Consider the following 12791-nt stretch of genomic DNA (forward strand, 5'->3'; position numbering starts at 1 on the left):
TTCCTGCCGGCAGGAGATAGCGCGGGACAGGTCACCCTTGATATGGCCTTAATGACACCCCTTGGAATCAGTCTCTCATTCTCAAAGCTTTCTTTCCTATGCTGTCTCCGGAGCCCATGCCCAAGCCCAAGGCTTCATCTACAAAGCCTTGCTCCTTTCTTTCCTTCCCCTGACTCACTGGCTCCTGAGGCCAAGGCGTCACCAAGCGTACAGAACTTGCAACAGCTCTACTTGGTTCCTGAGAATGGCTGAGCCCCTTATCTCTTTACATGCCAAGGAAGCACAGCTATATAGCACTATTTTTCTGGAAAATTCTATCAAAAGCCACAGCTCCGGACGTCCTTAGACTCTGGGAACCAGAGAGACTGTCAGCTCTCCCACAAATCAGAACACATCCCCAGAAACAGTTTTGTAGGTCAGATCTGAGCCCCCGGTGGCCATGTTCCTGCTTGCTGGCTGCTGTGTTCCAAAACCTGACATGGCCCAGATTTAAGCACAGACAGCCTCTGAGAACCACAGAGGGGTGGGGAAGTCCCAGATGAGGCCCAGAGCCACACACTGTGTGCACCTCCATGTCCTTTCCCATCTGCTGAGCCACGCTGTCCCTCTCCAGTCACCGTGTTCGGCCCGGCAGGAGGAAGGGAGTTCTGGGCAGTCAGCAGTGCCCAGAGCTGAACCTCCCTTCCAAGCAAGCACTCACCTACGTTGGTGATGTACAGTGGGAGCCAGAACAGGAATGTGTAGCTGACCAGCTTGGCAAATAGCAAGCACAGAGAGAATTCGATCACGCCCTGGAAGAGAGAGGCACTGTCAACCCGGTGTGGGATTAGCAGTGTGTTTCAAGGTGTGACCCAGGACAAAGGGCTATTCCCCTGCAGACATGCCCGTCCGTGTTTCTATAAGGCTCAGCCTTGCTCAGGGGAGAACAGGAGTGGGAAGCAAGGTCTAGGGGATTCAGAGTGCAGACTCGCCTGGCCTGATAGCCCGCAAGGCAGAAACTCAATGTTGCAACAAGAGCCAATGAGAATCCATATTGATGAGAGAGCCATTCCAAATGATAGCTAGTGATTCCTTTCCAGATTGATGCTCATTACGACTGGGTTGGAAAGAAGGCTCGGTACGTAAAAGTACTTGCTGTACAAATGTGATCTGAGTTTAAATGCCCAGTACCCACATAAACAGCCAGGCATAGTTGTGTGCGTCTGTAACTCCAGCACCACAGAATGGAGATGGGCAGATCCCAGGAGCTCGCCGGTCAGCTTTCTAGCCAAATGGCCGAGCTTCCGGTTCAGACAGAGGCACTGCTTCGAGGTAATAAGGTGGAGAGCGATAGGTGAAGACATTAGACATATTTCTCAGGCCTCTGAATTCGTGTACACGGGTGTATGCACCTGCATACTCACGTGTATGTGTCACACACACACACACACAGAACCGCCCCCCCCCCCCCCCCCCGAGTTTTCTGGTTGTTATTGTATCATGAGGATGGTACCTACTACAGAGATGGTTGGCATGCTCTGCACTGGGATAAAAATCATCTCACTTCACCCTCAGATCAACAGATGGCATCCCAGCAGGAGAGGAGCCCAGGGAAGCTGGCTGTAGACGCTAATGCCAACCATCTGGGCACAGGCAGGGACAGGGGCAGAGAGAAGGCTGGGCCAGGTCTCCAAAGCGTGTCCGGTCCACATTGCCTTGTGACTCATACCTGCATGCTCATCTGTTTCCCAACCCATGCCAGCAGAAGTAACTAGGGCAGCCATCTACAGCAGTAAGGTTCCCCCAGAAGGGTTGCCAGCCAATAGTAAGAACGCGCCCTTAGAAATGACTTTCATTGAAAACTGCCATCTCCTACCGGTTGGCTATGAAGCCTGTCCAGGAACCCAGTGCCCACAACTGTAAACTGAGATTGCTACCTCAGGGCATTGTGAGAGCCAGGAGTCCCCAAATGCCAGAGGATAATCAGGTCCTGCCGCTAAAGACCTTAGCATACGGCTGGTTATTCCTCTGTAGCCTGTACTCCTTCGTGCCTCTCCCTCCCTGAGGGAACACGCCATATTGGGGACTCAGAGCCTCACTGTGCTGTGAAATGGAGCAGGCTCAGTAGAGCCACAGAGCAGTGAGCACAGGTTGCCTCCCTCCGGGGTAGCATGCTACGCCCTCAGAGCCAGAAGGCAAGGGGGTGGGAGGGTGGAGAGCCAAGGGGGACAGAAGGTATCATGGGAGTAAGCCCAGAGCTTTCTGTTTTTCAAATGAAAAACAATTGTCAGATTTCATTTGTCTGTGAAATTTCTGGGTGAAAAAACGTAATTTCAGCGTGTTAGAGAGAGAGAGAGAGTACAGAATGGAGGCATCACGCAGGCTGGAGAGATGGCTCAGTGGTTAAGAGCATTGACTGCTCTACCAGAGGTCCTGAGGTTCAATTCCCAGCAACCACATGGTGGCTCACAACCATCTGTCATGAGATCTGATGCCCTCTTCTGGTGCATCTGAAGACAGCGACAGTGTATTCATATGCATTAAATAAATAAATCTTAAAAGAAGCCCCATTCTCCCCAGAGCAACTAGGATGGGAGGACCTGGCCCACAAATGCCACAGCCACACATCTCTCTTTCAAGCTCACCAAGGCCCAGCCCCTTCCCCACCACAGTGTTCTCTCCCTGGCAGGCGGACTCACCGGGATCCTCAGGGCTCCCGTGAAGCTGATGGCGGCCATGCTGCCATCACCAGGGAGGACAACGATGTGGCTCGGGTGGAGCGGGCTCTTCCCGTCGGAGAGCAGTAAGCACTGAAGCTCTGGGTCCTGGACACGCAAGCAAAAGGGACAGATGTCACGAGGGGCATCTGGCTGAGTGAGGCCGGAATTTTAAGCAAGTAAGACAGTGGGTTTCCTGGTACTGGAGAGATGGTGCAGAGGTTGAGAGCACTGTCTGTCTGTCCAGAGGTCCTGAGTTCAATTCCCAGCGACCACATGATGGCTCAAAACTTCAAAACCATCTATAAGATCTCGTACTCATTGGGGTGGGAGGGCCCACTGTGGGTGGTGCCATCCCTGGGCTGGAAGTCTTGGGTTCTATAATAAAGCAGACTGAGCAAGGCAGGAGAAGCAAGCCAGTAAGGAACATCTCTCCATGGCCTCTGCATCAGCTCCTGCTTCCTGACCTGTTTGAGCTCCAGTCCTGACTTCCTTTGGTGATGAACAGCAATGTGGAAGTGTAAGCTGAGAAAACCCTTGCTTCTTGGTCATGTTTCGTTGCAGCAGTAGAAACCCTAAGGCAGAGCAGTGACAACCCGCTTGGCTTCTCCCTCAGTCCTTAGCACCGACCTGGCTTACGACGTGCCATGTGCTCAGAAAATTCTTTGGTTCAGAAATAGTAAAAGACAAGAAAAAGAAAAAAAAAAAAAAAAAAAAAAAAAAAAAAAAAAAAAAAAAAGAACTCCATATCCCTGTGGAGAAAGATTGGTTGGTTAAAGCACAACTCTGTGTGGGGCTGGGGAGATGGCTCAGCGGTTAAGAGCACTGGCTGCTTTTCCAGAAGTCCTGAGTTCAAATCCCAGCAACCATATGGTGGCTCACAACCATCTATGATGGGATCTGATGCCCTCTTCTGGCACACAGGTGTACATGCAGATTTTATTTACTTATTTATTTTTTTATTTTTATTTTTTTTAAAGCATACCTGTGTGGATATTGTATCTTGAACCTGGAAGATTCCGGTAACAGGAGAAAATGCCTATGCTAGGCATCCTCTTAGATATAAGAGGATTGAATTTTCTTTTTTTTTAAGATTTATTATTATTATTATTATTATTATTATTATTATAATGAGTATGTTGTAGCTGTCTTCAGATACACCAGAAAAGGGCGTCAGATCTCATTATGGGTGGTTGTGAGCCACCATGTGGTTGCTGGGATTTGAACTCACGACTTTCGGAAGAGCAGTCGGTGCTCTTACCCGCTGAGCCATCTACCCAGCCCCAGATTGAATTTTCATTATGGTCTAATCTGGTGTGTCTAGCCTGTAGCTCAGGGCTGACATGTGGCCAAAGATAATTCAGGAACACATCCAACACAAAACTTAAAACACTAGGAGGTTTGTGTGTGTGTGTGTGGTTTTTGTTTGTTTGAACAGAATCACACAGTTCTCTGGCATGAACCTTGCAGATGACAACACAGTTGAGCCTGCTTGAAGGGACTGTTTATATATTCATCCACATCTGTCTAGGGTGCTTTTCTGGAAGGAGCGAAGCCGAAGTCCAACCCAGCCTGTGGTCACTGTACGGTAGAACGATATCATTTCATGGACTTGCTAGCGAGGAATTCGTCACAGGACTCTGGGCCTTGCAGGGAGGTCACAGTGTATAAAGACTGCCAGGAGTAATATTATTTTAAAATTTATAAGCCAGTTCTGAGACGTGTGCCTTCCGATACCCGGGGACATTCCCGAGGGAGAGAATTTGGGCTTACTGGAGCGTAGTGGAGAAATCTCAGCTCTGCATGGAGTTTTAAGTCAGAGCAAGGGTGAGACAAGGAAGCTTTCCCTGAATGAACCGTGAATCCAGGGGGCTTAAACTGGAGTGCTCCTAAGGGCTTCAGGCGTGCTGTAGCCATTGATGTATTTTGTTTTACTGTAATCCAGGCAGGGTGAATTTAAGCCACAGTAGAATTAAAAAAAAAAAAAAAGATAATGGGGTTGGAGAGATGGTTCAGCAGTTGAAAGCAGAGGACCCAGGGTTCAATTCCCAGCACTCACATGGGGGGGGGGGCCCTCACAGATGCCTGTGACTTCAGCTCTAGGAATCCAGCGCCCCCTCCTGGCCCCTGTGGGAACTGCACACACAGTCCGCACACAGATTAAATAAACGGCACTCACATACATATTAGATAAAAAAAAAAAAGATGAAACCCAGAGGACAGGTTTGACACGCAGATACTCAGCACTGTGTGCGAGCTCGAGATGCCCACGTCACCCAGGCTGGGCTCAGTGGCCAGGACATTCTCATACTTAAGAAGGAAGAGGAAAAGTTCAGGTGTGAAGGAGGGACGCGTTCCACTCATCACGGTCACCGGGGTGCAAAAGGGCTGCCGCTCACACTGCAAACTGGTGATGCTCTCATGGATCAAGTTAGGTGTTCAGCTTGGGAGGCGTGCCACCGCTTCTCCATCATACCTAACACTGGCTCCTCCGAGAGCCTGGGGACCCCATGCCTGGGCTGAGGGAGTTGTAGGAATCTCTGAACAGCTCTAGGGCTTCAGGATAACTCCCGGGAACCAAGCTGAGACCTGACTTTTAAACAGAAAGGGGCCTGACCAGGGCGTAAGATGCATCAAGTCACAAACAAGGCAATGTAAGCGCAGAGAGTTTCCACCTTGCCAAGGAAGGAGCAGTCTGGGACCTAGAGAGCTTTATAAGGACGGGTCAACCAGAGAAAAACAGGGAACTTTCCCCACAGGGACTGCCTGGGAGTTTGAAGTGTCCTACGGCGCCACCTGCTGGGACTGCTTAAAACTGCAGACTCCGACTGCTCTGGCTGCAGGCAGGCAGGAAATCTATCTACCCACGCAAGCAATACGCTAAAGCCAGAGTGAGCCTTTTTGGATTAATCACTACAAGGAACAAAATGTCATCCTTCACGGTCACCATGGTGCAGCATCGCAGAGGTGTGAGCATTAGTCAAGATGTGTTTTTTTTTTTTTTTTTAAATGTAACTCAAGGGAGTCAAGATTCTTGCAGGCATGACCAACCTTTTGATACTGAAACACTACGCTGCCATCGACAAAGTCCATGTTCAAAAAAAAAAAAAAACCATGCATCAGGCTGTATTCACAGCTATCCTGGGGTGCAGTGCATGCAGCATCTAGGGTACAGGGCAGACAGATCTGAGCATCTTCTCCCTTGGCATCTGTGACTGGCCAGGCTCAGACGCTGCCGAGACACACATGAGCCTCCGAATGGTAAGCTCATTCGCCTTTGCCTTATAGGGTGGGAAACACAGACCTCAGAAGGGCAGGCTTCCCACAGTGTGGTTGCAGGCACATCCAAGACTCCGGCCACAGCCCCTGCCCCACCTCTTTAAAGTATAAAGACCAGGATTGTATGGCATAACGTGTGTCTTTCTTCCCACACTCCGCCGGACACTGCAAGTAAGTTTCTCTGGGCAATAGAGAAATGATAGCATGCTTAGGGCACGGATCCTTCAGGCAACCCGACTTCAAGATGAAAGAAAACGGCTTTCACTTGGATGACTAAGATGGAGTCTACAATGCTCCAGGGGGTCAGCTCAAGAACTCAGTGAATCGTCTGGGAAACTGAAGCCAGAAGAGTTTGTTTCATAAGAGAAGAACAGGGAAAAGGGCCAGGCATGGAGAAGGTGTCCGGGCTCATTCCGGGCATACAAATCAGGAACCTAACACATTTGTGCCTCTGTTTCTTCATCTAGAAAGTGGGAGAAAGCTGAAAGATGCCCTTTCATAACATCTGCCACCTTTTCTTGGGCCTTCGATATGGATTCTTGATATCACTTTGTACCCCGACCCCACAATGGGCTCCTCTTGCCCTGGGTTGCACCTGCAACACCCACCTGCCATACAGCTGTGCTGCCGTGACACTTGCTGAGGCCAGCTGGAACAGCACCTGGCATGCCAGGTGGCTGAGGTCTCTGCTCACTTCCCATCTGCCCTTGCCTTCTCAGCCCCTAACAACCCTAAGCAGCGCTTCCTGCTACTGAACAATTTTAGGATGGATGGATAATTTTCAGAGTTGATTTGAAGACATAGGAGTTTAGCTGGCTGTGCAGAGAAAGTCAACAAGGCTGATTTGAATACACTTTAGGAATACAAGGAAATTCAACAGCTTAAAGACCCTGGATGTCTGAGACGTGACTGAGGCCCAGGGACAGCCAGTTGGCTCACGGGGTTTAGAGACTGGTTCTGAGCCTCTGAAGACATCTCAGCTGGTGGAAGCTGTGCGTCACTCACCAGAGGTCCATTCTTTTCACTGTGTGTGGTTTGCTTCTGCAGTCTAAATCTGTTTATGCCGTTCTCCGAGACTCTGGGATGCTAGAAGACAAAGCATGTGATTAGAGTTCTGTAAGAATGATTGTACTGGGGCTGGAGAGATGGCTCAATGGTTAAAGGCACTGGCTGTTCTTCCAGAGGTCCTGGGTTCTATTTCCAGCACCCATGTAGTGGTTCACCACTATCTTAACTCCAGTTCCAGGGACTCTGATGTACTCTGCCTCCATGAGCTCTCACAGACACACACACACACACACACACACACACACACACACACACACACACAGAGTATACATCCACAGAGGAGGAAAATGCTTACACACTAAAAAAACAAATACGTATTGTATTTTGTATATGTGAGTACACCATCACTGTCTTCAGACACACCAGAAGAGGGCATCGGATGGTTGTGAGCCACCACGTGGTTGCTGGGATTTGAACTCAGGACCTCTGGAAGAGCAGTCGGTGCTTTTAATCACTAAGCCATCTCTCTCCAGCTCACCAATACATTTTCTTTAAAAAAAAAAAAAAATGAACACTTCTTTCATGACAGAAAAAATTCTCAGGGGGAATAAATGTGGCGAACGACCAGAAATATGCCGCTGTTTCATGACTTTCTGGGAAAATCCCAAACACTCACATTGCGCCGCTTCATCTAAAGCTGGCTGTTCAGTGGTCTATGGGTCAGAGCCTTGTATCCATCACTGACCCCAATCCCAGAATGCACCTCACCTTTAGAGACAGCACTGTCACTGTGTGCTATCCCCTCAGCTACCCCACCCCCCGGTCTGCTTGTTCGCATGAATTTTGCTCCTTCTGGATGCTTTGCACGGGGTCCGGGCTATAGCTCAGTAGTCGAGCACTCATACACATGGAGCTGTATTTATGCTGTGGGTTTCTATGACTCGCTCCTTCAGCTCATCAAAATGGCTTCAACGGAGCTTAATTTCTTCAGTTGCCTAGTAATATTTCACCACAGAACGTATCACATCGAATGCATCTGCTTATCAGCTAGCAGCTGTCTATTCTGTCCCATGTTTGGGATGCTCTCACCCTGTGGCTAACCTGTATGGCCAAGTTCTTGCATGGTCGTGATTCTCTGGTTTTGTTTCCAGGAGTGGGTGCTGTGGGGTCAGATGTAACTGTACATTCCACGTGGCTGCCTCCCTTTCCATAAGCCCCAGTGAGATGGGAGTTCTGGTCCCTCTGCATTCACACCAACCCTCATGGCAGCCACCCTGGGGGTTTGACCAAGTCCCCTGATGCCTGTTCGCACGGAGTGGCGAGACACGTACTTCCTGTCCACCCATGCCTCTTTTTTAGAACAAATATCTGCTCTGGCCCATCCTGCGTGTCTTTGGCTATTTAAGTAATGAGTTAGTATTCTAGATGCAAGTCTCCTCTCAGACACAATTTGTAAATATTTTCTCCCATTCTGTGGGCCTGCCTCAATTCAGATGGTCCCACTGGAAACACTAAAGTCTTGAATTCTGATGAGGCCTAATGGACATGGTTTCCCCCTTTAGCTTGCTACGCCACGGCTGTGTACCCCCACGACTTCATATGTTGAAGCTGAACCCCACTGTGAAAACATTAAGAGGGTGGAAATAGCAACTGTTTTGTTTATGGTTCCTGCCCAGCTTGCCACAGAGCCCTCGGAGCTGCTGAGCTCTGTGAGTCCCCGGTGACCTGCTCAGAGATTTGAAAAGGAGAAAATAGGGGCTGGAGAGATGGTTCAGTGGTTAAGAGCACCGACTGCTCATCTGAAGGTCCTGAGTTCAAATCCCAGCAACCACATGATGGCTCACAACCATCTGAAATGAGAGATATGACTCCCTCTTCTGGTGTGTCTGAAGACAGTTACAGTGTATGCATATAATAAATAAATAAAATCTTAAAAAAAAAAAAAGGAGAAAATAAAGACGGGCTTTGGCCTTTTGGCCAAGATCATGTATAGCAACAGGCAGACTCAGCCCTACCTCACACACATGCCAGCAGGAGAAATGGGAGTTTGTGCCTGGCCTGGTCCCCTCTATGACTGGAGTTGGCAATGTGGAAGAAGCCACTTGTAGAATTCGCTTCTGCAGGATGTGGCCGCAGCGATCCAGAGGGACAGGTGTCCTCGTCGGCAAGGTTCTACTCTGTCTAGAGCTCTACCCTCTCCCCTCCCCGTGTGGCTCACAGAAGCCTCAGATCACAATGGAATCGTCACCAGCTCCGTGATCTTGGGCTCTGAAATCTACGCATCCGAAAAGGCTTTGAGAAGGCTTTCAGATACCAGCCACGGCTATGTCTTCAGAACATAGTAGTCTTCTTTGCTTGTTTTTGGTTTTGGTTAATAAAGCGTAAGAATGCTACACACACACACACACACACACACACACACACACACACACACTCGCGCGCGCATGAAGCCCATGGGTTGTTAAGCCTCACTAAGAGGCTCTGGTGCCCCCTGCTGTACAATTTGGGCACTACCCCTAGAGCAAGGATCTGCTTGATAGCCTAATATTTGACAAGGCAGAGGGAAAACAGGTAGAGGGGATTTTATGGGAGCCACTGAGGGATGTCAGGCCAGGGTATGGTGATGTGTTTCAGGTAGCCTCTGTAGGTAGAGATGAGCACTTAGAAGCAGGAGGGGCTCAGTGGGTGGTAATGGCTGAGATAGACTCTTGTCATGCGTGAGGCTGTGGCTAACCTTTCCTTGCCTGGCAGTGTGGGCTACGAAGAGGAGCAGGCTGTACTGGGAGGTACCAGGAAACACAGAAGCTCTTACCGTGGGGAGGGTGGAGGAGCACTTGATGTCCTTTGGGTCTGAAAGAGCAAACAGGAGATGGGTAACTGAGCATTGTCGCCCACAGCAAATGAACCGGAACTGGAGCCCTCAACAGCCCTCGGGGTGTCGCTGGCAACGGACCCGTTCTTCACCCAGTGTTCCTGCTCAGTGAGTTCTAGGGCCTCTTCCCACAAAGACGGTTAACAGAGGAGGGAACTTCGAGAGGGGCTAGGTGTGTTTCATTACTGCGGCTTTTATTGGCTGTATGTCCTTGAATGCATGTAATAAGGTCTGTTTGAAGAGAACGAGACGCCATCTGGTGCTTTACTAACTAAACAGAGACTTAAGGAAGAAAGACAGCTCAGGCCAAGGGGCCGGCGAGGGGTGGGTCCAGCCCACCTCCCCTCCCATTCCTCCACTGACTGCGGATGGCACGTGGCAGCCCTCAGGTAGGTATCCATTAGGAGCCTGATAGTGTGCTAAGTCAGCTTGAGTCAAGGACCCGGTGGACCCTTGGTTAGACAGACACAAAAACATGAAAAGGACACCCAGAAAAGGGTACCCAGGCACACAAAGGACAGCCTTTGGAATGGATGATGGATTTCTTAGAAATAAGAGCGAGGGGAGATTGGACCCCTTCCAGGAGGAAAAAAAAAAAAAAAACACAGAAAGCTGGTGTCGCCACATAGAAGTAACGTCACGAAAAGACCCTCTGTCCCTTTTGTCACCTGATGTTTATCGGTTGGTTGATCTCCTGGGCCTTGGGTGGTCACTCAGCTGTCCGAACAAACGGCAGCTTGTCCTAGAACCCTGAGAACTTGGGCGTATGTGGGAGAAGAGCCCCGGGGCCTGGCACGGTATCAGGGAGGCAGCCAGCATTCCACCTGGGACAGTCCCTGCCTGCCACCCATGAAAATGTCCCAGGTATGACAGATGAAGGAACATGTGGAAAGAACGTCTTAACCTCAAGGCGGGGAGCAAGGCCAAGCTCAGATCTTTACATAAGAGATGGATGGTGTACCGGCTGGTTTTGTGTGCCAACTTGACACAGTCTGGAGTTATCACAGAGAAGGGAGCTTCATTTGGGGAAGTGCCTCCATGAGATCCAGCTGTGGGGCATTTTGTCAATTAGTGATCAAGGGGATAGGGCCCCTTGTGGGTGGTGCCATCCCTGGGCTGGAAGTCTTGGGTTCTATAAGAGAGCAGGCTGAGCAAGCCAGGAGAAGCAAGCCAGTAAGGAACATCACTCCATGGCCTCTGCATCAGCTCCTGCTTCCTGACCTGCTTGAGTTCCAGTCCTGACTTCCTTGGTGATCAACAGCAATATGGAAGTAAGCGGAATAAACCCTTTCCTCCCCAACTTGCTTCATGGTCATGATGTTTGTGCAGGAATAGAAACCCTGACTAAGACAGATGACCTCCGGCATGGGAGGGACGGGACAGAGGCTGGGGGGGAGCTGTCCTGCCACAGCAAGGTCCAGACTGAAGGAGCACACAGCTGAACACCAGGCCCTGGACAGAGTCTTGCAGAGCTCAGGGAAGAAGGAGGGACCCACCAGGGCACCATGTCCAGATCTGTGGACTGGGTCACCTACGGAGGACAAGCCATATCAGCGAGGTGCCTGAGAGAGGCAGAAGCGAAGCAGGAATAAGATGTGGGAAGTGGTTGATGAGGCAAAGCAGCTGGTGGGAACGGGGTTCTTCGGGGACATTCCCCCACATCAGGAAAGCAAAGTGTGGAAGGAGGAGCAAGAGGACCCGGAAGTGAATGGAACAGTGAGCTTTAGACAGTTGATCTTCCCCCACACTTGGCGACCACCAAAGGCTCATATATCTAATAAGAAAGCCCAGGAGCTGGGAAGGAGGCATAAGCACAACACAGAGATCAATCCTGAGACCAGGTTCGGGTTCCAGTTTTGTCTCTCTGCCCTGGCACTAGAATACCCCGCCATCACCAGCAACCACATTCCTAAACAGAGCCAAGAAGGACCCTGTAGTCGGGAGGCACAGGCTAGCTGGAGTAATGGTCCTGACCATAGCGGCTCTGGTCAGAGAAACGAGCAACACCAGGTCTGGGGCTCCTAGACCTAAGTCAGCTGGCTGGAAGGCTGTGTGGACCTAAGGAGCGGAAATTGTCTGCTCTAGGACCAATGAGGAAGAACAGCCAAAGGACGGGGTTGCGGCTCACAGGGAGGAGGCACTGGGTCCGTACTGAAAAGGTGAGAATAGAGACTCTCTGTTCTGGATAATCCTGCCCCGAGTGGGGATAACATCCTGCCCGGGATGACCTGGGCTGAATGACGTCATCTAACTTATCCAGTCACCACCACACCCTCCGTTCTTCCTCTCACACCCAGAATCGGCTCCTCCGTCAGTTAAAAGTTGAGAACACCTTCCCTGGGGACTCAAGAAGTGGGACGGGGTGACACAGGGCCTGGAGCCTTAGCGAGAAGGCACTGTTGCTCTCCAGGTGTGTGATATCAGATCAATACCTGGGGGAGGGGAAAGGGACAAGGTCCCGGAAGACAGCTGGCACAGTGGCCTTTCCGAGAACTCCAGTGACATACCAGTTAGTTAACCGGTTGCCTGAGTACAGAAGCCACAAGGCCCTGCCTATCCCACAGTGCCCTTGCCTGCCAGCCGGCATGCCATTTCCTGAGCCTCGGAGGACACCAGGAAATGGGGTTAAGCCACGGCTCACATCACTCAAAGGCCTCCCTAAGCCTAGGTCTGAATGTTCATTTTTTATTTTCGCTACCCAGAGAAGCTGGCTGAGAGAGAGCCACATCCCCCTAGCTTGGCAAGATGGAGGTCCCTGAAGAACTAAGAGGTCGGTTTGAGCAGCGGGCAAAAAAAAAAAGGAAGCGAGGGACTGAGCTCACTGAAAGATGTTCTTCTCTTGGGTGAGGCAGTGGCAGCTCTGGACAGTGTGGAAGCTGAGGCTTTGAAGCAAGGCCAGTGTGTACAGAATAAAGGGAGATGAGGATAGAGGCTGG

At 50.4% G+C, this 12791-nt stretch overlaps 1 protein-coding gene across 6 annotated transcripts in view; it reads right to left on the reverse strand.

Moving 5' to 3' along the window:
- The window catches only part of Slc37a1 (solute carrier family 37 member 1), a 58007-nt gene that overhangs the window by 17540 nt on the left and 27676 nt on the right, over positions 1 to 12791 (reverse strand). For all 6 annotated transcript variants that reach the window (XM_031347555.1, XM_031347554.1, XM_031347557.1 and 3 more), the window contains 4 exons: positions 9796 to 9833; positions 6981 to 7061; positions 2679 to 2804; positions 701 to 791 (listed from right to left, as the gene is read on the reverse strand). In XM_031347555.1, the coding sequence (XP_031203415.1) occupies positions 701 to 791; positions 2679 to 2804; positions 6981 to 7061; positions 9796 to 9833 (336 nt within the window). The remainder of the gene's footprint in view (positions 1 to 700; positions 792 to 2678; positions 2805 to 6980; positions 7062 to 9795; positions 9834 to 12791) is intronic.

This window comes from Mastomys coucha, unplaced genomic scaffold (genome assembly GCF_008632895.1).
Source record: "Mastomys coucha isolate ucsf_1 unplaced genomic scaffold, UCSF_Mcou_1 pScaffold3, whole genome shotgun sequence".
NCBI classification, from domain to species: domain Eukaryota; kingdom Metazoa; phylum Chordata; class Mammalia; order Rodentia; family Muridae; genus Mastomys; species Mastomys coucha.